This window comes from Lentinus tigrinus (genome assembly GCF_003813185.1).
Source record: "Lentinus tigrinus ALCF2SS1-7 unplaced genomic scaffold L226scaffold_6, whole genome shotgun sequence".
Lineage (NCBI taxonomy): Eukaryota > Fungi > Basidiomycota > Agaricomycetes > Polyporales > Polyporaceae > Lentinus > Lentinus tigrinus.
This window is the reverse complement of record NW_027137915.1, coordinates 1,612,181-1,639,699: the sequence shown is the minus strand read 5'-3', so window position 1 is coordinate 1,639,699 and position 27,519 is coordinate 1,612,181. Positions and strand designations below refer to the sequence as shown.

The following is a 27,519-nucleotide window of genomic DNA, read 5'->3' as shown; positions in this document are numbered from 1 at the left end:
TCGCGGACATAACCTCGGTGGACATGTTGAGAGAGGAGTGGTATCGAATGGATGAGTAAGTCTTGGGAGGGATGGGATGTTCTGTGTCTCGAAGACAATGAAGCTGCGAAGTGAGGAAACATGGCGGCGAGGGCGAGTGGTCTTATACTGTGAGGACGGGCGTCTGTGACGTCAAGTGTTGCAGCAAAGAAGGAGGGGAGGAACAATTTTCTGGAGGGTTGGCGATAATGGATGAGTGAAAGTGGGGCGGGGTCCACAAACGGCAAGGAGACAAGCTTCGGGAAAGCGCCCGGCGTTGTTTTGCCACTCGGCAGTGGCTCGGCGCTGGCAACGGGAGATAAACTCCGTTTCGCGAACTGTCGAGGGCGCCTTTCCGTTTCGGGACGGACGAGTTGAAAACCACGTCCATCGATGGGCGTTGAGTCCGCATTAGGCAACCAAGTGGCCCCATCACAGGGCCCGATCGGATCGGCGCAGGCCGCCTTCGCGCACCAGTTCGCGCCCTGTTTCCGAATGCAGGTGTCGCCGTCCGACAGACTGGCTGCCTTCTCTCCATGCCGACGCCCGGGTCACGCCCCAATTTCGCCCGTTCGCATGCGTCCTTGATTGCGGGTGCCGTGTTGGAGCATGTCGTACGTTTATCTGCGTGCAACTGTCCTCCACGCGAAGGTTCAGAAGCACGCTAGAGTCAGACAGACAATGCGCCCTGTCGCACCCCCAAATTGCTCGGCCAAATTCTCGCAGATGTTCGGGCGAATAATGACTTCAAGGGCGGAAAAGCGTGGACGCGCACCCAGGCGCACCCCCGAGCCTCGAGTCCCGGAATCGTTCCCTCGGAGCGCCCGAGGAAAAAACATGCTGCCACCGCTGCGCCGTCCCTGTTATGGTTGTCCCGCCTTTCTTCCTGGCCACCGCTAATACTGCGCCGGCATCGGTGCGCACCGACGCCGCGCTTTGGCTTGGTTATCCTTGTCTCCTATATGTCGTACCTGCAAAACCGACGCCCGCCCGACAGGGAGTCATACGTGCGCTTGATTAGCTGCACCGCTGCGAGAATTTGTATTCGTGGAGCGTGATGAACGTTCGAAGCAGCGTATTTACGCCGGCAACCACATCCGACCCCCGTCATGACGGACGCCACACAGAGCGCTCCATCTCGGAACCCTTCCACCGGTAAACCTTCCTTTTACGACGAAACACTCTGGTTTGCGACCCGTCCCTTGCGACCGGCGGCGGCGGGACACGCTGCACACTAGCAGAACGCCGCCAGTCACTCGCAACAACTGCAATTCTGATTCTCTGATTCTGGGACGAGGCAGGCGGACACGCAGGGTCGGCAAAGCATGGGCATTTCACGCTAGTGCAAGTGCAGCTGTGGTTTCTTGGATGGTCGGTCCCAAAGAGGCAGTCGCCGTACTCGACGAACCTGATCTGCGATGGCTGGCGGCCACCCTGGATTTTCTTCGCGTCCGCAGCTACATACCACACAGTCGGATTTGATACACTGCCGGGCGTGGCATGACGCAACGACCAGGAACACTTCACATCTTGTCGTGCGTCGTGCGTCGGCTGTCGGCATCCTCTATCGTCGCATGCGAATTTGTAGCAGCCCGAGCTGGAGGCGTGGACAAGGTTCCCTTCGCAGGCGTCCACGTCGCCTCTTCTGCCCAGCGTTCCGTCCGGCATCGTATCTTCGAAGCTCGTCTCCGTCTCTAACACCTTTGTTCGCGGGGCCTCAGATGCACCCCCGTTCCTTGCGTCCGCCGTGGCGGGGCCAGGACGCCCGCTATGCAGCGGCCTTTGTGCTCTGAGTCTGTGCTCTGTACTAGTCTTATCTGCGCTCCCACTCCGTTCGAACACGGCGGAAGATGCGCCGGCGACCCATGCTGTGCCCAAGAAGCGTTCCTTAGGCTGGGTTCCCCCAAAACGTCACCGCTACTTACCCGTTCAGAGTTCTTCGTGCTTTCTCCCTCTGCGCTTCCTGGCGCGGCCGTGTGGCGTGGATGGCAAGAACGCACGATCCCCGGCGCGCGAGTGGCACTAGTGCGAAATGCGGACGCTTCCCTTTGTTCCCTCTCCTCCCCCTCCGAAGACGTCGACCTCCTTCCGTGCAGGAACGTGTCTCCTCTCACTCGTGCGTGCATCCGACGCCCGTCCGTCCGTCTCGGCGTACCCCAAAAGCCAATGCATCATCAGCCACAGAGCACCCTTTGTGGAGCACGGCCTTCCGTCCTTCTCGCGAGGATACTGCATCTTGTCAGAGAAGGACCATTGCAGCACTGAGTGCTTTGTGCCGCTCTCCACTGCGCGCCTGATTATCGCATCGGGAAGCACGCTTAACGCGGGGCGTACGTTTGGGGTCGAGACTGACGGCGACGGGGCGACGGCGTAGAGAGCTCAAAGATGCATAGTACACGGTCATGGGACCGTTCGAGGACGCGCAGAAACGACCGTGTTCATTAGGATACTCACCGCCTCACCAGCTGCAGTCCGTAACCCTGTAACTCCGTCTCGGGACGAGCACCCGAGGACGTTCTGTAACTGAGTGAATAGGGCGTCGACACAGCCTGTGAGCCTGTGATACTGGTTGTGGAGCTTCGCCTTCCCGATTCTCATCGATGCCCACCAAACACACGCTTCGCCGAGACACCCCAGGGCACCCCTTACGTTCGCTGGGTGTGAGCTCAATGACGCACGCAGGCGGCTGACGAGTGGGGTGCACCGTGCCGACTACCCGAGCTGAGTGTACTCGCCACTGATCTGCAGACGCGTCGCACGCATGGGCATGGGGCGGGGTGCGAACACGGTACGGCCATGTGACATCCGCCGGCGACGTGAGGGCCTGTCGTGAGGTCGAGGGTACGAAGCTTGCGAGGGAGGACCCTCGGGCAAGCACATCCGCCACTGTCAGTTTCCTGAGGACATGTGGAAAGACGTCGAGCTCGTACAGCGCTAGCGTAGACAGTGGTAGGCACACTGCGAAGAGCGGTAAGTATGTATGCACCAAGCCACGAATGCACGACGGGGCCTGAGGGGAGGTCATGAGACGGACGACGGCCTGGCGATCTCCGAACATACTCCCGCCACGAGCGGGCTGGGGCCCTGGGCACTAGGTACTCAGATCCGCGACGGTCCAGTTCCGAGGCGAGCAGATCGTCCCCGCGGCCGTCGACGACTTGTGGACTCCTATGGGTCCCAGGTACCGAGGGACTCCGACCAGGTCACCAGGGTCGCCGTCTGATTTGTCGAGCTCGCCGTTCGCCGCTCGACGGTCTGGCCCAGGCCCGCAACAACAACAAACCCCCCTCACGCCGGAACGCACGGGGAACAGTCAACACAGCGCTCGACGTACATACGCGACGGGGGACCGGGCCATGGGCCGGACGACGAGCACCACTCGAGTGTCGGCGTCGACGGCATCCGACTCATCCGACGCGGACGCTTGGATTTGAATCTGAACGCCGGACCCCACATCGCATCGATGTTCGCTGCGCTCGGTGATCAATCCGAGGACATCTGGCGATCCCGCCGCAGGCAGGCGGGCAGCCGCCAGATGTCCATCGACACCCCCAGCGACATGGGGTGTTTGACACCACGATGACGGACGTATACTGGTTAACGTCGAAAGTCGAAAGCATGTCGATTAGCAAACGATCAAGCACACCGCTACATACCTAACATGATTCAAGCCAACCCCCCACCCTCCCTGTTCCATAGCCGTATGTATATATCATGTCCGCAATGCATCGTGTCCCGCATGCATAGACGGATGCAGCGGCACAACGACGTCCTCCATATCCTCATCCTCATCGCTCACCTCCTCTCCCTCCGCGTCCACGTCCACGTCCCCATCGGCGTCTGCGTCAGCGTCCATCTCAACATCCGTCTGCGCTCCGCTCCCAGGCGCAGGCACACTGGGCGGGAGGAACTCTTCCGGGAACGCGTTCACGTCCAAGACGAGATGCGCCCCGGAGAACGCTGCTATCGGCGGTGGGTGCTGCTCGACAGTCTTCATAGGCGATGGCTCGGCACGCGGTGGAGGTGCTGGTGCTGGTACTGGCATTTGCGCTTGGGGTTGTACGGATGCAGGTTGAGGTTCCGGCTGGGCTAGAGGCTGCACTTGTGCTGTTGGAGCAGGCGCGTGCAACGGCTGGGAAACCGAAGCTTGCGCCGCAGACAGCGGAACGGGCTCCGGCACCGAAGGCGGCTCGGGCACAGGCGCAGGAGGCGGACCCTCATCCTCTTCCGCCTCCGCAATCTCCGTCAACTGCGCCGCAAGCAGGGCCAGCTGCGCCTGCAACGACGCGCGCTCGTCGTCGCTGAGCGTCGACCGCGGCGGCTCCGCACTGGACGCGGCGGCAGCGGCAGACGCTAGTGCGTGCAGCACCGCGGTGAGCTCGTCGTCCGCAGCGGTAGACGGCTCTGCGTCCGCGCCGGAAGATGCGCCCGGACGAGAGGCGTCCGTCGTGTTCGTCTGTGCCAGTCCACCGAAGTTGATGGCCTTGAGGATGTGCTGTGCGGCCTCCCAGGCGTCGCCCTCCTCCTTTGCCTCTGCTGACTTCGCGGCCGACGCGTTGTCGATCGACGTCGAGGCTGGGGGCTTGTCCTGGGGCGGACGCTGCTGGGGTGGGTAGCCTGGGTAGTGGCCGCCGTACGGGTACTGGTACGAGTACCCGTTATACGGAGGGGGTTGCTGACCGGGGGGAGGATGCGGGTGATTGTTGTGCTGCAGCGGAGCGGTCGTAAAGGGCGAAGACGGCTGCGGGGGATGGTGCATGGCATATGTACTTTGAGCGATGGTCTGCGGTCGTCGGGTGGTACGCTTCGACGTCTGTTCCCGAGCACCATGGAGGTCAACACAAGCAGATGAGCTGATTGAACAAATATACGCACAGCACCACCCTCCCATGCAGCGTTCAACCGGTACTTGCCGTTCTCTCTCTTCTCCAACCTCCCTCGCTTGTACGCTTTCTGCAGCGCCTGACTTGCACTCGGTCGGAAATTCGTCTGCAAAGGGTAGCGTGACGCCATCCAGGTGAATAGGTCTTTTGGTGCAGCCCCTTCCGCCTCCCCACAGTCTAGCAGGGCCTCTACGATCATTTCCTCATACGACGGTAGGTCTTCGCCTGAGGGTGGCGGAGGTTGGGGAGGATGAGGCGGTCGACCCAGAGGATTCGTATTGAACAGTGGCTGGCCGCCAGGTGGGGGAGGGGTATGTCCGGGCGGCGGCGGATATCCTGGGGGCGGATGATATGGGTATGGGTAGTGTGAAGGGTAACCGGATGGTGGGTAGTACGGCGCGTGAGGATAGGCGGCCTGCTGCCCCGGCGGTTGTGGTGGCATCGCATAGCCATAAGGCGCATAGGGATATGGCCCGGGAGGGCGGAGAGTAGCGTGCTGGGCTGGTCCTTGTGGCTGAGGAGTCCCGGAAGGGGTAGGATGGCGGGATGAAGACGCGACAGCGTTGCCGTTCGTTTGGGGGTTTGGGGGCGCAGGAGACGCAGTATGAGATTCAATAGGTTTTGCAGCACTCGCCTGTTCTCGCTCCCGGGCCTCCTCAGCCGGGTCCCTGAGTGAACCCATGGGCGGATCCTCATCCGGCGGATGTGGTGGAGGTACATTAGGACCTGGTGGGTTCACCTGGTGAGCAGGCGTACTCGTGTCCGTAGGCAGCGGCGCATCATTTGACACAGACACTGGCGTCGGGGCGTCAGGTTTTGGAGGAGATAGCGGGAGAGTGTCGGCCTTCTTCTTCAGCTCAAGGATCGCAGCGTCAAGATCGACAGGCCAGACAGTAGTCTTCACCTGAAGAGGAACATGAGGCTCGAAGAGCAGACATATTTTTATGATTTGTTCGTGAGGAAGGAGGCTCAGGTAGGTCTTTCTTTTGTCGGTGTCCGAGTCTGCACTCGGTATAGGAGGGATCTCGTGAACATGTGTATTTTCCGCTGGGAGTACGTCAGCTTTACGGCCCAGGGGAGGCGTTATCGGAACACACCTGAGCCATTCTGAGCGGAAGAGTCCGCTGAGGGAGGGAGAAGGCTCGGGTCGAGCATGGGCGGTCGGGAGGCTGCATGCAGCTGTACAGTCGCTGTGCAGTTTTTGCGCGTAAGATTCTCAGCCACACGCGTCTCTGCCACGGCGCTAACACGCTCGTCGTGGCGCTTCGTCCTTTGCCTCTTTCCGTGACCGTCTTCAGTCTTGCTACCCTCGCAGTCGCTTCGTTGAACCTCTGCTTGCCTTTATCTCGGTCTTGAATCGGTATCCTGCCACTGTCCATCCTACTGGCAAGATCTTTGTCCCATACGCCTCCCGGTGTGCGCTCAACAGTTCTCGATCATCGGCCCGCTGCTTCCCCGCTCCCGGCCCGGGACCATGTCTCTATCTCGCACGCCAGGCCTCAAGAAGTTACAATATAACGGCATCGCAGCTAGCTCTGTGCAGCAGGCCTTCTAGCTAGTGCTTGCATCGTATTCCGGGCAAGCATCTAAATCTCCAGCTCAGAAAGGGAGAAGGCTTCGAGGCGTCTGCGTGCACCCACATGGCCAACACGAAACTCAAGGGACAGACAAGCGACGGATGACCTGCTTTTCCATCGATAACGGGCTCAGCACACCATACGATCGGGAGGATAGGCTTTGAGATCACTGTGGATCCACGTATATAAGGCCTCCGCATCTGTGCCTTCTTGCCGCCAGAGTCCAAGTCTTGAACCTCTCAACCACCCGCACCAACACCATGACGAAGCAGGTCGTATTCAGCGAGGAGGCTAACCCCCCTCTTCCTATCTACTGTACGTGCATCATGCTTGATGTCTCGCAGAGAGAACGGTTTGACTGAAAGTCGTGAGCAGCTCAGGCCATCATCTCCGGAAAGACCATCTACGTCTCCGGTAGCATTGGTATTGACCGCGAGTTCAAGCTCGTCCCGGGTGGTGTTCAGGCGCAGACTGTGAGTCACATATCCCACATCCCCATGTATGCGTTTCGTACTCATACCCCTGCGTCCGCGCCGTGAAGCGTGCTGCCCTCGACAACATGACCAAGATCCTCAAGGGTGCCGGTGTCGACCGCAGTGCCGTCCTGAAGTGCAACGTGTTCCTCACCAACCTGAAGCAGGACTTCGCGCCCATGAACGAGGTCTACCAGGAGGTACGCAGGCACCTGCACCTTTCGCATGCGTCGGTTGACATGACGCGCGTCCAGTACTTCCCCAAGGATCCCCCGGCTCGTACTTGCATCGGTGTCGCTGCCCTTCCCCTCGGCGCGGACATAGAGATCGAGTGCATTGCTGAGCTTCCCTGAACGTTTGTCGACGTGTAAAACTTGGGTGTAAGGGGCAAGAAGTGATCAACATTGTACGCATACACACTGCACACTACTGAGCCATTCGTGCTCGTTCCCAATGGCATGGCTTGCTGCTCGTCATACCGTCGTGAATACCGCTTGGCCAGCCATATTTATCCCAAGATAAGTGAAACTAGGTGCTGAATAGTCTACATGATCCAATGCATGATATTCCGACAAGTCCATATACAGAGTCACAGGCCATACGATGTCCGAGTCATGATCTCCCTATCCTCTTCTTGATCCTCTGAGACACCTGCCTCACCACGTCTGCTACTTCGCGCGCATCCTCTAGCCTCTCGTCGGCAGCTCCGGCAGAGCTCCAGGCCTCAGGTCGTATGAGGTTCTTCACCGCCCGCACTTTCTCTTCCGCACGCTGCGTGTACCCCTCTTTCGTCCGACAGAGGCAGTGCACAGCGAACTCGAGCTCTCGCGCGGTGGTCGAGATGATGTCGTTCCTGCACGTTGTTAGTATATCTGCCCAGAGTATGGGGGTAGCGAGGCGCAAAGACATACTTCGTCTTAGCATCTACAGACGACATCTTCAACCTGCTCCACGCCGTCGCTCCTCTCGAATCTAATCCTGTAGGGAGAACCTTGTGCAATGCCTTGCGAAGGGCCGTGAATTGCTGCTGCCGCATCTCGACCGGTATCTTCTGCGAGTAGGCGGCGTCGAGCTCGACGTCCGTGTCGGGAACTGTAACGGGGGATGCTAGAGAAGTAGACAGTGTATTAGGTGCTGAGATGTGCTAGCCCCGTTAGGACGAGTGCACGTACATGGCCGGTCAACGGGCTCCGAGCTGTAGTCGTTGTTCTGGCTACTCGCGTTGCTCGTAGGCTCTGACTCTTCAACATCAACTTCCGTGGGCTCATACCGGTACTCAGGTTCGGGTGCGACGTTGATTGCCTTCTCTTTTCCCTTGGGCCGTCTCGCCGGTGCTGGTGCCGCATAGTTCTTGGAAGCAGTTGTACCATAAATATCCGGATTCTCTTCTGCTGGCACAGATATGGCAGAGGAGATATCGTTCCCTGGCGCGCTCTTGAGCGGGGTCTTCAAGAACGGGGTCTTGAACGGTGTCTTGAACGACTTCTTCAACGAGGCCGCTATAAAGGGAGTGGAACGTCAACCCCCGTACAACTAAGTCGTCACCAGGTATCGCAAGTCGCCTACAGATGTGCACCGGAACAGTCGGGATCGTCTTCACCTTCTTGGACGCCGTACGGTCTGCAGTGTCGGAGGTACCTCCGCGTTTGAGTGACATTGACCGACTGGGCCCCGCCGCGGATCCCGGTTCGCATTGGAAGGACTTGCGAGAAGCTGGACCAGAGCTGTCGGGCGGCGCGCGGGCTGGCGGTCTCCAGGACTGAGCCTCCACGTCTTCTTCAGGGGAAAGGTTGCGCTTCCGGTACTTGGCTTTGTCGGGATACTTGCAAACCTACATGAATATCAGTGTTTAGCATTCAAAGGATTGGAATGTAGGCGGTGTCGTACGTACGTCGCACATCTTATCGCAGTATGTCTTGACGATTTCTGCGTCGCGAGCGTTGATCTTCTCTCCGAAGTACCTGCAGATGAGCTTTGACAGTGGTGAGGCCTCCTCTTACATGACACGCCCACAGACAAAACGCACGACATGTCGACACGTATTGACGTTCTCAGCGAAGTTGAGTAGCTAGAGGCAGGCGTGCTGTCGTCAATCAACCTACACATGGGCTGAGACATGCGACAACATACCGCCGACAAGCTATCCATGGCTCGTTGACTTGGTTCTGGGCCATTGTCCGACTCTGCCTTCACGATACGTTTGGAGTGGGAGTCGGATACCCAGTGCTTCACTCGGGAGGCATCTTCTCTTGCTGGGACGGTTTCAACAACGTGTCGCCGGAGATGGATTTCGCTCGAACTCACAGTAGAAGAGAACACACTTCGCCGGCTGGACACGAATAGCATGAGGAGTGAGGCACGACTAAGTCGTATGATTCTCAGTACTCACCAGTCCATCTCGCCCGGCTCTACCTGTGCTCGTACGCGGTCAATCGGGGACACCTCCGAGTATCACTGCAAGCAACGCACCCGTCTCCTGGTAGTAACCTGGGAAGCAGAGTCAGGTACGTGTCCTGTATCGGTACAATCTGACGTACCTTCGAAACTTTTTGGTAGGTCAAAGTGGATGATGTACCTGCCCATGCTCACGTTGAGCTTCCCCGGCTTCAATATTCATGAAGCAACCACCGCACCGAACGTCTGCCTTGTCGATCCCCATGCCGAATGCAATGGTGGCACATACCTTTACACCATAGCTTCTGAGTCTTCGTTACAATGAGATTTTACGGACTGTCCACGAACCACGTCTGCGCCCCCGGGGATACCATTTCCGCCTTCGCCCCACTCTTTCAGCGTCTTGTCCAGAACCGCGTTGCTGTCAGGCAAAAGCGTTGAGTCACGCTTTCTCGATACATGTATTGCACGAGCTTACCTCAACCCGCGGTGGTAAGCCTTCGCCTGGATACCTTTTCCTCGCAGAAATTGGGCCAACTCGTCGCATACAGCCCGTGTTCGACAGTATACGATCCCCGATGAAGGCTGTCCACGTCGTCGGTGCAGGTTGTCGATGTATTCGAACACGTCTATCATGTGTGCATTCGGGTTTGGAGACGACAGGTACCGAACCTGCAGCGATATCAGATTATTGGATGGACAGCCAGTGGTTCTCCGCCCTACCTCGTAGTATAGATTTGCCCTGTTGAATGGATGTAGCGCGAGGAACAGACGATTGCGTGCCATCTTCAGGCTGCGTATGATGTCCTGCTGCACTCTGAGACCAGGACGTCATCAACGGATGCGTAGGTGTCTTAGAGACCCTGCATACGTACGTCTCTGTTGCGGTGGCAGTCAGAGCCATGATGGGTATATCTGGGAACTTGTCTCTGAAGGAGCCCAGCCGTCGGTACTCTTCGCGGAAGTCATGGCCCCATTCCTGTTGCGTATCAACATATACTCACCAGGTACCATACAAAATTCTTACTGAGATGCAGTGAGCCTAGGAGGGACGTTCAGTGCCTTTGCAAGTGCAATCACATGGAGCTCACCTCATCAACCACCAGACGATTGAGCTCGTCTCTGCTATGCAGTTCTCCCATAATTCTGCGTATTTCCGGGGTGCAGAACTTCTCTGGGCTGACTGCGCAGCGTCAATATGACTATCATTTTGACGGCAGCTGAACACACCGTAGAGCAGCCGGATCGACGGACCATCAGAGGATAGGTCCTGCATAACCTGCGGGACAGAACGTGAGTGGCTTAACAGGTATGATACACATATGCACATATGCTCGACCTACATATGACCTCTCGTATGACGGGGTTTCGGAGGTAAGCGATGCAACAGGTACATTCAACCCCCTAAGTTTTGCTATCTCTGGAGCACAGCGTCAGTTGTACGAAGGTAAGTACAAGGAATGTCTTACGATTCTTCATCAGAGCTGACCAGTATCTTGTCAATCTCGCAGCATACAAGACATAGAAGGGGGGAAATGCCTACCAAGAAGCGGGGAGACGACCACTGTTACCCCATGCTGGAGACCATGGAAGGTGAGCTAGATACTCATGTGTAGTTCACGTGCATTTACACCTACTTCCACTGAAAGTGCCGGAACCTGGAAACAAAGGCTCTGGGGTACGCCGATGAGCAACGTGTGGCACCTGGAAGCGGGGCACTAACCAACCTTGCCCATCCCCGTCGGCGCGATGACTAAGACGTCCGAGCCTAGTAGCCTAGTTAATATGCGTACAGAAATACGGAAGAGGTGCGCTACCGAGTATCGCGGCTTCCACAACTTCTTCCTGTTTGCCGCGGAAGCCCGAGTGGCCAAAAGCTAGTAGACAATGTTCACCGATTGGTGTACGCTAGACCGTGTAAGGACGCTTACTCTCGTAGAGTACCCTAATTAAACAAATGCAAATGTGTGAGAAGAAGACATGGCGCGAGCATGGCGAAACGTACCTCCTACATTCATCCATGGGTGTAGAAGGAGTACGAGGTGACGCGGGTAGCGCGCTTGTGGCTAGACGCGTCGGTCCCGTGATCGAGTTCTCACGGACTTACGCGCCGCACGTCTCCCGGGAGACCCGAGTTCCGTACAGTCAACGTCGTTAACCCCCTGATAAACCGACCTCGCTGTTGGCCCCCGCATACGTAGCGGCACACGAATTTCTAGCTGGTCCTCAGATTCAGCGCTCAGCTCCCATGCACACTGCATCAACTACGACTCGCCGCAGCCCGGCGTTCGACGCTACTAATAGGGCGGCCGTCACTTCGCTTCCTATCGCCGATGGTCCCAGAGCGCAGCTTCCTTCGTAAGTAGCTGCCTGTTCTATCTGCAGGGAGCTAAGGCGTTGGTATATGTAGACTCCTCGGGTTGAGCAGCGACGTGCTTCTGATCATCATCGAGACGGTCTCCAACATGCACGACCTGGATGCACTGTCCCGTACCTGCACTCACATGCATGGTCTATGCAAACCATACATGTTCAGAGAATTTTCTCTTGAGCTGGATCAAGCCATCACCCTGGAGCGTTTCCCTCCCTCATGTGTGTGGCCACACATCAGGTACGAGACGATTACGACACGTCGTGCGCATTAGCACTGGCAGCGTTGCTGACACTAGTGCTGGCTGTAATTCGTAGATATCTGCATCTAAGAAATGCATGCGCACACAAAGAACTCCTTGTCCTAAGGGGCTGGGGACCCATAGCACTGCATCCTCACAGCACCATCGAATACATCCCCGACCCCGAGCTAGGGAACATGTACGACGGCTTAATCAGACATGCCATACCGTTCAACATGCAAAATTTGCGGTGCATCTGCCTGGACACCGGACGGAACAACGTCGCCGACATTTCGTTGGCTGCGCTCGAGGGCATCCTCTCCGCTCCGCACCTGCGCAAGTTCAAGATGCTCAACCATGTCATCTTCTGGCCAGGCTCAAATGTTCACGTCGCAGATACGCAGCCGATTCCTGCTGCCTGTGGCGAAGGACTTGCTCCCCTCACATCATTTGTGTATGATGTCGGCATGGTTGGGATCCCTCCCCGCTATCCGGCAGTTTTCGCCATTCAAGCGCTCTCAACGATCCTATGCAGACTTGCTCCATCTCTCTCGACACTCCGCCTTCCTAGCATCTACACCCCCTTCGACTCCCTTAGCAAGGCGCACTGGCCTCTCCTCCGCGAGCTCACCATCCAAGGCGAACACCAGAGTGATCCCCCATCCTCGCCATGCATAGCTCTTTCATTTGTCAACATGCCCAACCTCCGAGTCCTCAACCTCGAGCTCACACACTACGGGACTCTGTGGCCCGTGGGACACGTAGCTTCATTTCCATGGCCATTCTTGGAGCATCTCACGCTCTCGCACCCAAGTCCTGACGACCCCATCTTCTCCCATCTTCCGACGTCCATCCGGAGCCTCTCGCTGCACAGCTGGCCAACCCAGCTCTACGACAATCTCCTGAACAGCGGTAAAATGGCATTGTCTGCTTGGCCACACCTGCGCAGAGCCCCGCCTCTACTGTCGTCCACCATGTTACGCGTGCTGCGAGCATGCAGCAATGCCGCGGGCCGGTTGGCGCGTTTGCACGTAGAGTACCTTGTCGACGGAGACGAGAACGCCCTGCTACGGTTCATCACCTCCACATTCCCCTCTCTCACCGAGCTGGAGGTCCATCGAGCTCGTCCAGAGGACATGTCTCCTGACCCGTCTTGGCCACTGGTCTGCCTCTTTTCTCCTTTTTGGAAGCTCCGAGTTGGATTAACGGATCTGTGTTTCAGGAGACTCTGGGTCACGCATGCGCGGCGCTCAAGCAACTGCAAGCCCTGTACGTCCACGCAGACCTCAGTGACTACCCCCGCGGGATCCGGATTTCGTGGAGGGTGAAATTTTATAGAAACGAGCAACACGAATGTTACGCCACAAGTAAGCTCCTTGATGCCGCCACTGCGCTTGCGTGCACGCTTGCGCCCTCGGTGCGCACTATAGCGTTCCTTACTCCCGACAACACATGGCCGCGCTGGGCCATCTACACCATACATACCGTTGGGGATGGTAAGGAGAGAGTGGCACAGTACCTCGAGCATCGCGAGGCTCGCCGATGACTCTCCATCATACCAAGAATGCCTCCTGGACATCATGCGATGCAATGCGATTCACTAGGGTATCAATAGTGCGGATTCGTACAGTATGAAAATCCCAGCTCTGACATTCCAAGATGCTCATGGACTCAATCCCTCAGCTTATGAGATGCCCTCACAGCTCAATACGGCTGCATGAACCGTGTCGGCATTACACCTCCCAAGGTATGTAACGATTACCGCTTGCGACAAACGGCTCAAGGCCGGAAAGCCCGACCCGTTCCCTACTCGCTGCCTCGGAGTTCGGCTTCGATGCTAAGCGTTGCGTCGTCTTCGAGGACTGGCCTTCTGGTAAGTATCGAGGCCGGTGTCGCCTCCGGTGCGACTAGTACTGCCATCACGATCTGCACATCGCACGAGCGTTCGAGGATCGAGAACTGTGGCGTGCATATCGTCGTTGATACGATATAACAGGTTGAGATCGTCTATGAGGGTGGCCACATGAAGTTCGTCATCGAGGGGAAGCAATAGGTGGTTACGCAAGCACGTGGAGATGACGACGATTATACCGGTTGCACATGACATTATTCGACTCAAGCTGTATCGGTTGACTCGAAGGGTGCAGGTCAGTACAATTCGGACGAGGTACCCGACATGGCCGAGAAACATCTTCCATAACATCTTCCATCCATATCCAGTTGAGATAATGATGTCCATCGGAACAAACGTACCTATGCATGATAATGCCCATTCAAATTCTCCACCAATACTGAACGGTGAGTATTGAATACCTCTGATTCCATCGGAGACCGCGGTCATCAGAGGCCTACCATAGGCCTCGGGCTCACCATCGCTGCTTCCATGTTCGTCGTCAACACTCACTCAATTACTTGCCACTGAGTAGGTAGCTATAGCCCTACATAAACGCATGTCTCAACCGACTCGGTCCCGACGTCATTGGCCTCTAGTTGAGAGAGCAAACCAATTACTGTCGGAGTACTGAGTACCAGTAGTGGCGGTCCGAGCAGAACGCAATCACGTTCACGTCAGCCCACCTTCCTCTTGAGCACCCATGAACACCCCGCCATACCAATTGAGGTCGATCGCGCCCAGCACTGGTAGCTTACATCACGGCAATCTGCAGCCCATAAAGGCTTGATCGAGCCCGCACACGGACAAAGCGGAGAGAGGCGGAGAGTCGACCTAGACTCGAAAGCCCGGCCGTCGGCGATCACCTTCCACGGCGGGCATGCGCGGGTTTCGGTGCTTGGGCAGACTTTCGCTGAGATTCGCATTGTCTCCGGGATCTCGAGTGGGAGGCAGCGGGCAGTGCTTATCCCCGGACGGCTAAACTTCTGTAATTTCCGCCAAGCCGCGTAGGATGATGTGCTCATCAGTTGGTCCCCTGTGGGTCCACGCACTGGTAGCACTGGTAGCACTGGTAACTGAGGTCAGCTACGGTACCTCCGCCCAGCTCTCCCTTATGTGTCTTGCACGGAAATTGCTTGCTTACATACCTTCTTCGTCCGAAGACCTCCCTGGCGTACAAGCTGCTTACTCGCCATCTCGCAATCAGCCGACTATCTCGACCCCTCCAAGGCGTATCTTACGTGCCCATGCTATCATCGATCACATCCTCGCCATCCGCGTGGCGATGTAGGAATCGAGCATGCCGTCACGGGCGCCCCATGCGTCCTTCTCCCCTCCCAACCTCGCTCCCACACAAGCCTCGGGCTGGGGCGACAGCGCGGGGAAGGCCAAAAATACGCCGGTGCAGCCCCTCGCACGGCCGCCTGGACGCCCCCATGACCGCGCGGCGGCTGAGCCAAACGGCAGCGGGGAGTTGCGTGGTGGGCCTTCGCCTTCTGGTCCGTGCTGGGTCTGAAATGTCGTTTGCTAGCGCTGCTGACGCCCAAACCGTAGCCTAATCACCGGTGAGAAGGGCACATGGGAGGGGGGAAGGAGGGCCGTGTGGTCCTGGGACTCGGAGACATCAGTTGGGCCATTCACGTTGCCTCGACCGGGGTCCGGGCAGATTGGCGATCGTCGCTGTTCATCTGAGCACAGATGCCATCCCTCGTGTTCGAGCGGCTCACACCGGCGACAGAACTTCAAGTGGTCTTGCTTCCTGGTTCACCTGCGCTGAGCTCTCTAGCGGCATATGTGCTACCAAACCACCACCGGGGCCAAGCACTTCCCGAGGACAGCCAGGGATAGCCGGTGCTTATCAATTTGATCAGGCGTGGACGCCTCCGTATGCACAAGATTGAAAAGACCAGGCAAGAGCTGGAGGGGACGAGGGAAGCGATCACCCCAGAAGCGGGAGAAGGGTGCCAGGTACACACACCTACTCGGCAATCCATTAATCCCGCGGATTTTGGGAGTTGGGAGTTAACGCGTCGTCGACGCACGGGCTGAAGCTTGAGTCTAACTGAACGCCTCGCGCGCAGAGCGCACACAGAACGAATCGATTCCGCGGTATGCACATGCAGCAGCCATGTTCTCCTGGGGGCATTTCCACCAGAGAGCCCTTCTGTGGTTCGAACTCGGCACCTTGGCGACGGCCCGCAGCGGGGCCACCGCTGGCCGGGCAAGATGCTCCATTTCATGCCAGTGACACGGTGTAATTCTCGAGTTCTTGGGTTCTACAACAGGACCTGACGCCTGGCAATAAGTATAAGCTCGGAGACGGAAGCACTAGCATTGCCCAACCTTCGCCACGCAGGACGAGATCCGCACCGGTGAATGCAATCTTCCCCCGGGGAAGTTCCCATCTCACACTGACCCTGCGTGGGCGTGCTCTCGCAAGTTCGTGAGGTTGTTCGGATGGTGGCACCAAGCCCCGCGGGCTGGGGCCACCTGAGCACCTGGCGAAGAGTGTGTTGACGGCAGCCCGAGAGCAAGCGAATGGAGGGGGTGGAGGTCTGACGTACGTGCACAGAATCTGCCACTAGGACTGAATGACGGGTGGTCCCGATGGCCACCACGAGCAGAGTTCGGGCGGAGGCATCCCCGTGGGCGCACAGTTCTCGTTGTGGTCTTCGAGGTCGATGATCGCGAAACAAAGCGAAGACATACACACTGGCCGCTGGCGACACACGGAGAAGAGAAGAGGACACGGAGAACATGGTCCGGCGAGTCGGTGGCCGCTCAGACGTCGCGGTTATCATGGTTTGGCGAGCAAGCGCTGTCTCGATTGTCGGGGCATGTCATCTCTGGCAAATTGCAATGAGTGGTCAATTTCATCAATTTAATCACAGCACGGAATCGTGAAGGAGCAGCGGGGGTATAGAATAATGGTGCAAGGGATATAGGATACACGTCACGAGAAGAGGAACGAGCAATCGAGCGGGAAGCATGTGTGTACCGGAGACTTGTGCGCAGAAAGAAGCAGTGGTGGGGTTTTCTATTGACATAATCAAGAGCACTCGCAAACAGTAACGATAGCAAGCAGACATAGGACGAGAGATCAAGACTGCACTATACCGGTACTGGAATTCAGGGACTGAGTCTCCATCCACGCCCACGCGCCAGGGGTGGTGCAAGCGAGATGCTGCCTGGCGACCAAGAACTTGACGTGCAACAGATGCATGTCATGAACCACGCACACGAACCATAGTCGCACGCAATCGCAGAACCGCACCGGTACCAGCACGGGTGCGCATACGACTGCATGGTCTCCACCGCTGGCGAGACGAACAACGACCGAGGTCGAGGCGATTACGTCGACGTTGGACGGAGGATAACCATGAGCCCGTCCGAGTGGGCCGAGAATATCGCATCGACAATACGCTCCTCGTCCGCTCGCATCCGTCCGCCAGCGCGCGGGTCTCGGTCTCGGTCTCGGTAGCGGTCACGGTCGCGCTCGCGATCGCGGTACCCTGCACCAGCCCCTCCAGATGACGAATGGTGGTAGGGCGGCCGTCCATCTCGGGCACGGGCTTGCGAGTGGGATTCCGAAGCGCGACTGTGTCCGCCAGTACCGTGTGGACCACTCCGGTGGCGTGAGGGCACGGGATCAGGGTGTCGGATGCTGTTGGCGTAACACGAAGCGTCAATACAACGTCGGACGCACAATTGAGAACCACCGCATCACCGGAGAAGGGGAGGGATCGATGGACGTACCTCGAGTCGCGCCCACGAGTGAGCAAGCTGAACTTGCCGAAGCCGAAACCGCCGTCGCTTGGTTGACCACGTTCATTAACACCCCATGATTTGATGACGTCGATCCAACTCCGGACAAGATCTTCGTCCTTGCGCGATACGAAGTCGAAGAAGCTGCGACCCATACATGCTGTCGTGGCGATCAAACTATCGTTCGAGCAGTACAGGATTCCGCAGTTGACACTGAAACGATCGAGGATGAGGGCGGTCCGTATTGATTGTTCCGGGAGAGGGTCGAAAGTGATGGCGTTAGCCCGTGGGTCGCGTCTTCGACCGTAGTCGGGGCTAACTGATCGTGAAGCAGGGGCGGGACCGGGTGGCATCGGGTTTGGATCGTTCCATCGCTGTCAATGCGGAAACCTTGTCAAGCAATGCGACCGCAGTGGACAACGAACAGCGTACCCTGAACTCAAGGTCTTTGGCGGTGGGTGTTATGATTTTGACTTCCTGTGCGGTTGACGCGTTGTGCATTGCCTTTGGTCCCGGGGACGCAAATGATACGCTTCCCACCAAGACATTCTGGCAAACCGTTCGTGACTGTCAACAAACAAAGACGATGAGTGGTGGGTATCAGGTCGGATCAGGTCCAACCTACAATGCCGCAAAGAATGTAGCCTTTGTATGGGTCCTTGTGTTTCATGCGCAGGTACGCGAGTACAGCTGCTTGGTCTGAGGTTATGGTAGTAAAGTGTAACTCCTTGACTTCGGAGAACTCGTCTGGATGAACGAGGTCGAGGGACGGCGTCCCGATCAACTCATGAGGTTCATAGCCTAAAAGGGACAGGATGAGCGTCTCGATACACCGAACCTTACTTGATGAGCGCACCTAGTAGGTCGTAGACAGATTCTGAACAGTAGACCCATTTTGCCTAGAGGGCAGGGACGGGCGGTCTTAGTATCAGAGGGACGAGGAGACGGGCGTCATTCTAAACGCGCTCACGTCTTCGGTAAAATCAACGATGCCAACTGGAGAAGAGAGAGAATGGATGTCAGACAGAAGCCAGTCGATGACAGGGACGGGGGACGCACTGAAGGAGACACAGGCCGGAGAAGAGTCCATGGAGGGCGTGGAGGGTGAGAGGAGGATGTCAGAAGAGGAGGAAGACGGGAGGGCAGGAAGATGGGCTTGTAGGACGATAGTGGCGATAGGTGGTGTATTTCTAGAAGAGACAGGCGTCCGGTACGAAGGGGTGGGACAGGCGACGTGTTTGCATGAATTCTCCGCGTCTCGGCGGGCGCCCGGAAGCAAAAGAAGGGGCAACGGCCAAGCAGTTCGCAGCGGGTGGACGAGGGGCAGGTGGGGGGAAGAAAGAGATCGTACGCGAGAACGACAGCGCTGCTGCAGGGCAATCACGCTCCCGAAGAAACGCGGATGGCCCGATCTAACTGTGCGCAGACGCGGGGTGTGCTCTCAGCGGATCTCGGCCGGCTGCGGACGCACGAAAGCGTGGAAGAACGGGCGCAGACGCAGACGGGGCTGCCAGCGTGCACGGGTGGCTGGTGGTGGCAGGGTGAGGAGGAGGAGGACCGCATCCTGAGCGGGCGAGCGAGGCAGGTGGCACTGGAACTCGGAGCAGCCATGTCCTCCGCGCAGCCAGTGCCGTGGCCCTGGGTCTCCGCGTCTGGGGCAAGATCCCGCCATGTTTGCGATCTTCCCACACGCTATTCACCCGAGATCCCGCTTTCAGCAAGATCTCTCCCTTGCCCGTCTGGTGCGCATACACCCTCCTCCGTCTTCCTCACGCCTCCTTGTCCTCGTCGTCAACGTCCTTGTCTCCCTTTGTTCCTCCCTGCGCGATGTGGTCCACCGCGCGCGAGGCCGCCGCGGGTGATGTCGTAATTGCCTGGATGGTACGTTTTCCCGTCTTACGTCTTTCGCAATTCACAGACTTCCGCCCATCTATCAGACCAGAGATATCATCCAGCCGCTCGTCATTACCCCCGGAAAAGAACTCAATTCCAAGTACGGCGTGTACAGACACTCGGACCTCGTTGGCGTCCCCTACGGCTCCAAGGTTCGCTCTCGCAATGGCAAAGGCTTCTTCCATCTCCTCCGTCCCACCCCAGAACTCTGGACATTGGCCCTTCCCCATCGAACTCAGATCCTCTATCTCGCCGATATCGCTTTTGTTGTCTCATGGCTCAACCTCAGGCCAGGCAGCAAGGTCATTGAAGCAGGTGCGTGACTTCGTCGCCTGTATAGTCTTCCTCGGTTCCCCTTTCGCGCAAAAGCGTCGCCCTCTCCCTTCCATACCGGTCTGGTACGAGCAAGCTCAGAAGTGCTCTTGTGGCACTCGTGCTTGCTAGTGTTCGATCAGCGCAGAGCCTGCGAGTCAAGTGCCACAGCCTTCCCTACCTCGGCTAGTCTCGGAGGTTGAGTCGGGCCGTCAGTGATGTGCAGTGTGGCTCCAGGCCATGTTGCTTCGATGGAAGTGCGATGCTTCTTTTCGGCGTCGCCATTACAAGGCCTCTAGGCCGCAGTCGTGATTTTCGCTGTAGCACTTTCGCAGCAACTCGACTGCCACATTGTCTAATGGAATCGCCGAGACTTCGCATACATTGCCTCACAGAAACCGGGCGCAAGTACCCCGCGGCACAACCAGCTCGTCCTTATGGCAAGCTGACGTGCACGAGGTAGCAGGCCACCATGCCAACTTACTCTGTGGATTGTGCCGATAGCTCTGTAAACTACGCGGCGCTCTGTTAACGACGTGCGGCCGACGTGTGTGTACCGCCGATCTCAGAGTAGACGTACATCATGGACGCCATAGTTCGGAGGTTATGCCAGCAAAGCGTTTCAGGCTGTATCGGACGGATCATCTGGCCACAGGCATCGCCCAGCAGAGGTTTCTGCAAGGTCACGAAAGATTCCCGCTGTTGCATTCTCAGGTCACAAGCCAGGGCCAGGGCTGGGGGTGAACCCGCTTGGTCTTGGACTTTCGTCGAACAGCTAGCTATGGTGAACCGCTAGTCTGGACTGGCTGGACCCTGGTCTATGCTGAGTATATGCATAGGCTCTCCGCCTACGTCACCTTTCCAATATGCAGCATTCACCATAGAGGCGGCGGGGTTTCGTACATGAGGCATGCCCTATGATTGTCCCTCGCCTTCCACCACTGTGCAGCCGTTCTCGTATTAATCACTCACTTACCCCAGATCGGCGGTTGCAGGTACCGGATCCGGCTCCTTCTCGCATTCCGTCGCGCGGACGATAGGCCCAACAGGCCACCTCTGGTCATATGAGTTCCACGAAGCGCGCGCCACAAAAGCGAGGTGAGTAGCTCAGTCACCAAACGTGCGCTGCGTAACAGCGTATCAACTGTGCAATTTTCTCCTTCTGATACCGAGGGGAACGGGCACCCTCGAGCTTGACGCTTGCTGGCAGATCCCTGGCCGCAGCCAGGGATCTGGGTCGCAGCGGGAGGATACACATTGCTGTGCCCTCGGAGGCTCGAGGCTCGGCCTGCCATTGCTCGCTTTAGATACCGGGCACGCCGCGCGCGCACGCACGCACACACACAGTGTCGCTGCTGTTCGCCGCCTCCCTCTCTTCCTTTCATCGCTGATGTGCTTTGGTACCGGATGCTTGTTTGGTTGTGTGCGGTGGTGTGCGCGATGTGGGTCCCCAGCGAGCTAATCAGCATCTCGATCCGTTGCGCCGTGCGACGACCCACAGGGAAGAATTCACCCGCCACGGAATGGACGACATCGTGATGCTCACGCATAGGAACGTCTGCAAGGAAGGGTTCACCGTCACGGACACGGTCGACGCAGGTGCGCGCGATCCATCCCCTACCCGATATTCTTCCGACGTATCGCTTACAATACGACCCTTGCCTTCTGTCCTGTCCATATAGTTTTCCTCGATTTGCCTGCACCTTGGGATGCGGTCGAGCATGCAAAGAAAGCGCTTCGCGTGAGTCCACGTGGCATTTCAACCTTTCTATGTGCACGCTTTTGCTCATCTGAGCGATGGTCTTGGCACAGAAAGACCGCTCGACGCGAATATGCTGCTTCAGCCCATGCATGGAACAGGTCCTCCGCACAGTCTCCGCACTCAACGACGCAGGCTTCACAGGTGCGACTACCACCCTCTGCTGCTCCCCGCCACGGTATGCCCAGTGCGATACTGACAAAGAGACTCCGACACATGCGCAGAGATCACGATGTACGAAACGCTCCTGCGCCCGCACCAGGTCGAGTCCGTGCCCGCCCTGACCCCGATCAGCGTCGTGAGCGACAGGCTGAAGCAGTCCGAGGCCCGCCGCGAGGAGAAGCGTCTCCGCCAGATCGCCAACGCGCGTGCGGGCGCGGAGAGGCGCGCGAAGCGCAAGGCGGAGGAGGAGGCCGCGAAGGACAAGGACGGAAAACGCATCAAGTCCGACGACAGCGAGGCGGACGCGGAGGTTCCCCCGCCGGAGGTGCAAGCGCAGGACGAGCGCGAGGCTGCAGAAGCCATGGACACCGACAGCCTGGCTCCAGCTGCAGGGCAGGACACTGTTGGACTCGAGGAGACGCCAGCCCCAACTGTGAAACTCGAGGAGCAGACAACGCCAGCTGTAGATGATGAAACGACAGAGGCACCCGAGCCCCAGAAAATCACGCTGTCAAAAACGTTCCCCGAAGTGCGGGGTCACACTTCCTACCTGACGTTCGCGGTGCTGCTGCCAGCGACAGCGCCGGGCGTGAGCGAAGTCGCCGCGGCCTCGACATCCGCCACTGTTAGCACCGATTCTACCCCTCCGCCGCCACCCGCAACAACAGAGGCAAGTCCGATCAATTCACTCATCGTGCGCGCAGCTCACACTGTGTGAGCGCAGGATCCCAAAGTGACTGATGGCCAGAGCGGCGTGTAGGATACATGCCTAGATACATAGATGGTCGTCCTGGCGTCGGACGTGTATCATATCATAATTACTGCAGTATAAGGATAGTAGTGCGGCCATACTACTCCGTGATGGCCCGCCGGTACGCCTCCTCCATCTCCTCCTCCTCCTGGACCTTACTTGCGTCTTTCGGCTTGCGTGCGCGCAAGACACGCGTCGACGGCATGACAGCAGGCGAAGGCGCTGCAGACGTTCGTGCCCGCCGCTTGGCGGGAGACGGCTGGCTGCCTTCACCCTCGACGTCAGAGTCTGCTTGTGCCCTTGTCCGCTTCCGCGTTTGGCGGGGCGTCGACGTGCCAGCAGCAGCCCTGCCCCTCGCCCCCGCCTTCGCCTTCGCTCTCGTCCGAGGAGTCGAAGTGCCTGTGGTGCTCGCGCCGTCTGATCTCGTGTTGCGTCCGTTGGCAATTGTGGTGTTGGCAATTATGGTCGCGGGCTTTTCCACTGGCGCCGCGATGGTGAGCTCTTCCTCGGTGTCCGCCGACTCGTGATTGAGCCCTTCACGCCGCGCGGCTTCTTCCGCGAGTTCCTGCATTGTCTTCGGCGCGCCATTCAATCGGGGGGCGACGGGCACGTCTTCCATCATATCATCGTCGTCGTCATCCTCGCTGTCCTCGAGAACCTCGAGCTTGATGTCTCGGAAGGGCGCTTCGGGAACATGCTCGTCAGTGTCCATGCTCCCATCCTCCTCTTCGAGATTTAGGTTCGCCTTCTTGAGCTCGCCCAGGGCAGCGTGACTCATAGCTGCGCGTTCGACGACTTCATGGAGGTTACGCGGTAGAGCGTATGGCTGCACGACGTCGTCCACGCCGGTGAGGAATCCGCCAGCGGCAGGCTTCTCTGGCTCCTGTATTACACACAACGTCAGTATTGCATTGTACCCCACACGCTGTCCCCCTGAGCGCCCTACAAAGAACGCAGCGGTGGCAGGAGTGACGAAGGGAGAAGACAGTATACAGGACAGAGAAGACCACGAACCTCTTCCGCGGTTGGTTTCTCCGCCGCTGCTTCTGACTGCGCGTGTGCATCTTCTGCGGGAGCGCGGTCGGCGTATTGTTCAACCAGCCGCTGGCGAATGCGAAGGCCTTGCACGAGCTTCGTCCACCTCTTGATCACCTGCTCCTGCCGCTTTGCGCGCCGCTTCGCATCGGCTTCCTGTTCGGCCTCCCAGTATGCCTTGTTGCGCGTACAATATTGCGTCAGCCATACAGCAAGGTCGAGATGGACACGTGGTATACGCACCTCCAACAATGCAGATTCGTTCTCCTCCGCAATGACTATGCCAGTGATCACCGGAAAGGCGCGCCGCTTCTTGAACTCGAAGCCTGTCTGCAAGATGAAAACATGAGATGAGCTCGATGGAATGCGATCGCTAGGGTCCAGGTTCGGGGCTAGAACCCAACTCCGGATGTAGATCACTGCGAGGAACGCTTGAATACATACCACAGCTTCTGCGTAATCAAACCCCAGCTGACGAGCGATCTTCGCGGTTCCTTTGTCTATATAAAGAAGACGAAGCAAGGGTCAGAGTGCGTTAGACTGACCCAGAACCATGCTGCACGTACGAGGGATGTATGCAGCACCGGCCGGCAGCATCGACGGGACATATAAGTCAATGTTCCCGAAGTCGTTCTTGGGCACTTTGCCCTGGATATGACGTATGTTCATTAAGGCGATCCGAAGAGAACGACACGAGCTGGAATGACTCACATCGACAACAGGCGGAGGTTTGTAAAGCTCGGTCTGGTGCTCCGCGTACAGACCTTGCATGACTCCATCCTCCGCTGCGAACCCTTCCCCTGCGACCGCAAGCCCATCACCCCCACCTAGCCCCGCATCACCGAAGTCTTCCTCGCCATCCTCACCTCGTCCGTTCACAGAAGCAGAAGCAGAGACGTGAGCAGATCCAGACGCGGAAGCAGTCCGCTCACGCCGGTCCGCAAGCGCTACCTCGATTGCCCGCTTCTTGTTCACAGTCACGGCGCGCTGCTTGACCCACTTGAGTGGCTGCGCGCCCACGACGACTCTGCGGCCCTGGCGCATCCAGTTCTCAGCCGTCTTGAGTTGGAGAACGTTGGCGCGGGGGTAAACGGGCTCGCCCCGGAATTTGCCCAGCTCGACGGGCGGGTCAACGACCTCTTCGCGCTTGAGGTGACGCGAGAGGACGTAGAGCGGATGGTCTTTGAAGCCAGCCATGGAGGTCGGCATGGCTTCTGTCATCTGGTGTGCCTGGAGCTCCTCGTCTTCCAAGTCGTCTCGTTGCTACATGCCACAAGAGTCAGTAGAATGTACAAGAGTCATCACAGCACGGTGATCGGACATACTAAACGATACGGTCGCTGCACCAAGTTGCGTATTCGATCCCACCATTCCCGCCGGCCCTTCCCGCCTTGTTGCACCTTTGACACCTTCGCGCCGTACTCGCGAGCATATCGTGGGGTGACGTCTCGTGCGTAGCCATCCTCTTCAAACGCGAGCACGTACACCATCCGGTTTTCAACACGCACTGGCCGTCGCCTGTCCGGTTTCGCAACGTTTGGGTTAGGAGTCGGGTCGAACGCTTTGCGTCTGTTGACGATGACTCGCACAGGGTCGACTGGTAGCCACTTCGTGTCAGCACGGGAAAACACTTCAGTCCAGAAAACCGGGGCGGTGTCTGCAGGATCGGGCGTGCGCTCGCCTGGCAAGATAGCTGAGTTGAGTACATTGCGGTCATTCGCGTCCTTCAATACACTTACGTGGTCGTGGACGCTCTGCCTCCGAGGTCGTTGCAGAGCCAAGTTTCTGGCCGCCTTTACTCTTCCGCAACCTGATGACCGGTGGTGCTTTCTGTTTCCCTTTGCCCTTGTCGGATTGGGTAGGACTTGCACCGTCAAGACGCTGACCGTTACCTTGGAATGGTGTCCGCCCTCGTGAGCTATCAACTGCCGAAGAACTAGGAATGGCCACATCCTCCATGTCATCGTTGTCTCCTCCACCCGCCCCATCGGCTTTGCCCTTTCCCTTCGTGTCTGAGCCGCCTTCATGCGTTTTCTTCTTCTTCTTCTTCGCGGTCGGTTTGGGCTTACCTACGCTGGCTTGCCATGGCACGCTCTGTAGACTGACGACAAGCCTCGCCGGGATGCCCAGCGCACGACAGAGAGCCGTGAACAGCTGCGCGCTGGTATCGCGCGAGCCTTTCCGCATGAGTGCATGTTTCATCAGGCTCTTTTCGCTTCGTATGCGCTCCCCGTCGATTCCATACCGCTCCTCGAGGTCTTCGTCATCCTCCTCAACCGCGCGTGCCTTGCCCTTGCCCTTGGGGTCGGGTGGAGGAGCGCGCTTCGGAGGGGGCAACGTCTTGTTCACCTCTTCGAAGGTGCGCGAACGGATATGGCCGGTAGGGACGATCTCAAACGTACTGGACCACCAGTCTGCCAGGCGGGTGATCGCAGACTCGAACATCCGACCGCGCTTCGCAGGTTCGGGGAACCGCGACTTAGTGATCATGGCAAAGGAGTCTTGCAGGGCGAGAGGGGTGAGAGACATGAGGCGGGCCTACGGCGTGGGCAGAATCGGTATCGCACAGGGTGACGGAATGCAATGGTAGACGTACATGGAGGAGGGGATCGTTCAACCACTTGTTGCGAATCTTCGCGTTGACAAGGAGAGAAATGGTATGAATCTTATGGCAGTCGACACGAATGGCTCGCTCTGCCGCGATCTGGAGAGCCCTCTCGTTCTTCCTGTACCGTCATGTTAGCTCATGAACCCCGTGCAAGAACAAGGCACGCACTTTGGACCACCCTTGGCCTTACCCAGCGTCTTGATGGTTATTTCCAAGTGTGGCTTCTGTGAGGGTCCCTCCTCTGTATCATGGGTATCTCCGTAATACTCTCCCAAGCTGGGTGCCACGGCGGACGCACTTCCCGAGGCATCGGCAGGTGTGATGGTTTGCGCAACCTCTACCTCCTCCCAGTCGAAATCATCTTCGCTCTCTTCGCCAAGAACGGAGCTATTTTCCATGTTCATGAGGTGCTAGCTGACAAGACCGCGCACGCAATACGATGTGGACTCCAGAGGAATATTGTTACACTCTAGCTGGCTTCCTGTGGCTTGTGACTGTTTCTAGTGCCGAATAGTGTGAGGAAGTGTTCGTTGCTATTGCAACAACTTCAAGCTTCTAGACAGTCTGAGGTATAATCCTGCGATACACGGCGAGTTTGAAGTAAGAGCGAGGACGAGTGCAGCACCCGGGTCCGAATCCGCCAGTGACGATGAAACGCCGGCGGTGGAGCCGCGTCCGCTGAGTCAGGACGCGACGTGACAGAAATCACATGATACACGTCACATCACATTCCCATAGAAGCGCCCATACTTCCCGGGGGACTAGTAGCAGCATACACTAGGCCGGGTACTTACTGCCAGAGGTTCTACTACGAAGTCAAGGATGAAGAAAGGTGGGTCTGGTGTATGATCATGAATGGAACTAGTAACTGGAATATATCGGTTACTCGCAATAATGCACGCGTTGCAACTTGACGGTCCGGGGCCCTTATGGCCTCATCCCTCAGCCCTCAGCCCTCCTACTCCTCCCAATCCCAATCCCGACCTCTAACACTCCTCCACTCACACATGACCTCCCCAGTTGACGCGAAACAACTCGCCAGCGTTCGCAGGCACCACGTCGACAATGACCAACCCCTCCATCCGTTCGTTGACGGGGATGATCGGGATCCGGTCGAAGGCCCTGTGTGGCAGCTCTGGCCAGCATGCTGGTGGTGTCAGTAGCGGGGATAGGCAGACTCTTCCGAAGACAAGAAGACCTTGGGCGTTGAGCGATACGAGGAGGTCCGGGAGCATGTGTGCCGAAGAACGAGCTCGTGAGAAGGAGAGGCGTCGTGTGGGGATTGTCGATTGAAAGGCGCGGTGCTATGCAACAGTTCGTCGATTAGCCCTCGGGCAGCTATACTTCAAATCAACGCCTCCGCCATCAAGTCGTCGTCCAACCGGA

At 57.7% G+C, this 27,519-nt stretch overlaps 11 protein-coding genes across 11 annotated transcripts; 4 read left to right on the top strand and 7 right to left on the bottom strand.

The window, feature by feature from the left end:
* Positions 1–1,082: 1,082 nt before the first annotated feature.
* L226DRAFT_338330 (uncharacterized protein) lies at positions 1,083–1,868 on the bottom strand. The gene has a single exon (XM_067674059.1). It carries the CDS (start codon positions 1,684–1,686, stop codon positions 1,126–1,128), a length of 561 nt encoding a protein of 186 aa, XP_067538553.1. The 5' UTR covers positions 1,687–1,868; the 3' UTR covers positions 1,083–1,125.
* A 1,773-nt stretch (positions 1,869–3,641) lies between these two features.
* L226DRAFT_611154 (uncharacterized protein) lies at positions 3,642–6,056 on the bottom strand (the record flags this gene model as incomplete). The annotated part of the gene is made up of 3 exons (XM_067686243.1): positions 3,642–4,831; positions 4,894–5,948; positions 5,999–6,056. The coding sequence occupies 3 exons, from the start codon at positions 6,054–6,056 to the stop codon at positions 3,731–3,733; spliced, it is 2,214 nt and encodes a 737-aa protein (XP_067538552.1). The 3' UTR covers positions 3,642–3,730.
* A 682-nt stretch (positions 6,057–6,738) lies between these two features.
* Positions 6,739–7,304, top strand: L226DRAFT_544367 (YjgF-like protein; the record flags this gene model as incomplete). The annotated part of the gene is made up of 4 exons (XM_067682268.1): positions 6,739–6,793; positions 6,854–6,951; positions 7,020–7,151; positions 7,206–7,304. The coding sequence occupies 4 exons, from the start codon at positions 6,739–6,741 to the stop codon at positions 7,302–7,304; spliced, it is 384 nt and encodes a 127-aa protein (XP_067538551.1).
* Positions 7,305–7,440: 136 nt separating this feature from the next.
* On the bottom strand, positions 7,441–11,367 carry L226DRAFT_551698 (ATP-dependent DNA helicase; the record flags this gene model as incomplete). Its single annotated transcript, XM_067682836.1, has 26 exons — positions 7,441–7,804; positions 7,863–8,058; positions 8,124–8,450; positions 8,518–8,782; positions 8,843–8,923; positions 8,978–9,019; positions 9,082–9,203; positions 9,256–9,280; positions 9,341–9,363; positions 9,421–9,438; positions 9,489–9,526; positions 9,585–9,634; positions 9,694–9,766; positions 9,824–10,017; positions 10,069–10,162; positions 10,221–10,324; positions 10,373–10,387; positions 10,437–10,528; positions 10,576–10,624; positions 10,689–10,765; positions 10,815–10,829; positions 10,889–10,922; positions 10,983–11,018; positions 11,073–11,113; positions 11,163–11,222; positions 11,358–11,367. The coding sequence occupies 26 exons, from the start codon at positions 11,365–11,367 to the stop codon at positions 7,564–7,566; spliced, it is 2,322 nt and encodes a 773-aa protein (XP_067538550.1). The 3' UTR covers positions 7,441–7,563.
* Positions 11,368–11,506: 139 nt separating this feature from the next.
* On the top strand, positions 11,507–13,564 carry L226DRAFT_532727 (uncharacterized protein). The gene is made up of 4 exons (XM_067680319.1): positions 11,507–11,703; positions 11,756–11,956; positions 12,034–13,120; positions 13,180–13,564. Exons 1-4 carry the CDS (start codon positions 11,594–11,596, stop codon positions 13,501–13,503), a joined length of 1,722 nt encoding a protein of 573 aa, XP_067538549.1. The 5' UTR covers positions 11,507–11,593; the 3' UTR covers positions 13,504–13,564.
* Positions 13,565–14,533: 969 nt separating this feature from the next.
* L226DRAFT_338289 (uncharacterized protein) lies at positions 14,534–15,504 on the top strand. The gene is made up of 3 exons (XM_067674057.1): positions 14,534–14,929; positions 15,012–15,347; positions 15,403–15,504. The coding sequence occupies exons 1-3, from the start codon at positions 14,861–14,863 to the stop codon at positions 15,415–15,417; spliced, it is 420 nt and encodes a 139-aa protein (XP_067538548.1). The 5' UTR covers positions 14,534–14,860; the 3' UTR covers positions 15,418–15,504.
* Positions 15,490–16,182, bottom strand: L226DRAFT_338306 (uncharacterized protein). Its single transcript, XM_067674058.1, has one exon. The coding sequence runs from the start codon at positions 16,086–16,088 to the stop codon at positions 15,591–15,593; it is 498 nt and encodes a 165-aa protein (XP_067538547.1). The 5' UTR covers positions 16,089–16,182; the 3' UTR covers positions 15,490–15,590.
* Positions 15,988–16,924, bottom strand: L226DRAFT_338284 (uncharacterized protein). The gene is made up of 2 exons (XM_067674056.1): positions 16,192–16,924; positions 15,988–16,136 (listed from the first exon to the last, which is right to left on the bottom strand). The coding sequence occupies exons 1-2, from the start codon at positions 16,647–16,649 to the stop codon at positions 16,085–16,087; spliced, it is 510 nt and encodes a 169-aa protein (XP_067538546.1). The 5' UTR covers positions 16,650–16,924; the 3' UTR covers positions 15,988–16,084.
* A 275-nt stretch (positions 16,925–17,199) lies between these two features.
* L226DRAFT_458116 (uncharacterized protein) lies at positions 17,200–18,703 on the bottom strand (the record flags this gene model as incomplete). The annotated part of the gene is made up of 7 exons (XM_067675424.1): positions 17,200–17,512; positions 17,605–17,987; positions 18,046–18,180; positions 18,239–18,414; positions 18,470–18,512; positions 18,584–18,609; positions 18,673–18,703. The coding sequence occupies 7 exons, from the start codon at positions 18,701–18,703 to the stop codon at positions 17,200–17,202; spliced, it is 1,107 nt and encodes a 368-aa protein (XP_067538545.1).
* Positions 18,704–19,352: 649 nt separating this feature from the next.
* Positions 19,353–22,621, top strand: L226DRAFT_532725 (GCD14-domain-containing protein). The gene is made up of 8 exons (XM_067680318.1): positions 19,353–19,494; positions 19,551–19,821; positions 20,814–20,916; positions 21,320–21,417; positions 21,501–21,559; positions 21,631–21,721; positions 21,802–22,409; positions 22,464–22,621. Exons 1-8 carry the CDS (start codon positions 19,492–19,494, stop codon positions 22,497–22,499), a joined length of 1,269 nt encoding a protein of 422 aa, XP_067538544.1. The 5' UTR covers positions 19,353–19,491; the 3' UTR covers positions 22,500–22,621.
* Positions 22,591–26,537, bottom strand: L226DRAFT_611147 (Rad4-domain-containing protein; the record flags this gene model as incomplete). Its single annotated transcript, XM_067686242.1, has 10 exons — positions 22,591–23,373; positions 23,505–23,702; positions 23,769–23,855; positions 23,970–24,025; positions 24,092–24,173; positions 24,237–24,788; positions 24,851–25,206; positions 25,265–26,063; positions 26,122–26,251; positions 26,302–26,537. 10 exons carry the CDS (start codon positions 26,535–26,537, stop codon positions 22,591–22,593), a joined length of 3,279 nt encoding a protein of 1,092 aa, XP_067538543.1.
* Between the last annotated feature and the right edge of the window lie 982 nt (positions 26,538–27,519).

Excerpts from the sequence above, each read along its gene's own strand:
- L226DRAFT_338330 (XM_067674059.1), bottom strand. The coding sequence starts at position 1,686 with ATGCCGGACGGAACGCTGGGCAGAAGAGGCGACGTGGACGCCTGCGAA.
- L226DRAFT_532727 (XM_067680319.1), top strand. The coding sequence starts at position 11,594 with ATGCACACTGCATCAACTACGACTCGCCGCAGCCCGGCGTTCGACGCT. Across the intron at positions 11,704-11,755 it reads CCCAGAGCGCAGCTTCCTTC|ACTCCTCGGGTTGAGCAGCG; the intron begins GTAAGTAGCTGC and ends TGGTATATGTAG. Across the intron at positions 13,121-13,179 it reads CTGACCCGTCTTGGCCACTG|GAGACTCTGGGTCACGCATG; the intron begins GTCTGCCTCTTT and ends TCTGTGTTTCAG.
- L226DRAFT_338289 (XM_067674057.1), top strand. The coding sequence starts at position 14,861 with ATGATGTGCTCATCAGTTGGTCCCCTGTGGGTCCACGCACTGGTAGCA. Across the intron at positions 14,930-15,011 it reads TGGTAGCACTGGTAACTGAG|ACCTCCCTGGCGTACAAGCT; the intron begins GTCAGCTACGGT and ends CTTCGTCCGAAG.
- L226DRAFT_338306 (XM_067674058.1), bottom strand. The coding sequence starts at position 16,088 with ATGAAATGGAGCATCTTGCCCGGCCAGCGGTGGCCCCGCTGCGGGCCG.
- L226DRAFT_338284 (XM_067674056.1), bottom strand. The coding sequence starts at position 16,649 with ATGATAACCGCGACGTCTGAGCGGCCACCGACTCGCCGGACCATGTTC. Across the intron at positions 16,137-16,191 it reads TCTCGTCCTGCGTGGCGAAG|GTCCTGTTGTAGAACCCAAG; the intron begins GTTGGGCAATGC and ends GCCAGGCGTCAG.
- L226DRAFT_532725 (XM_067680318.1), top strand. Across the intron at positions 19,822-20,813 it reads CAGCAAGGTCATTGAAGCAG|GTACCGGATCCGGCTCCTTC; the intron begins GTGCGTGACTTC and ends CGGCGGTTGCAG. Across the intron at positions 20,917-21,319 it reads GCGCGCGCCACAAAAGCGAG|GGAAGAATTCACCCGCCACG; the intron begins GTGAGTAGCTCA and ends GACGACCCACAG.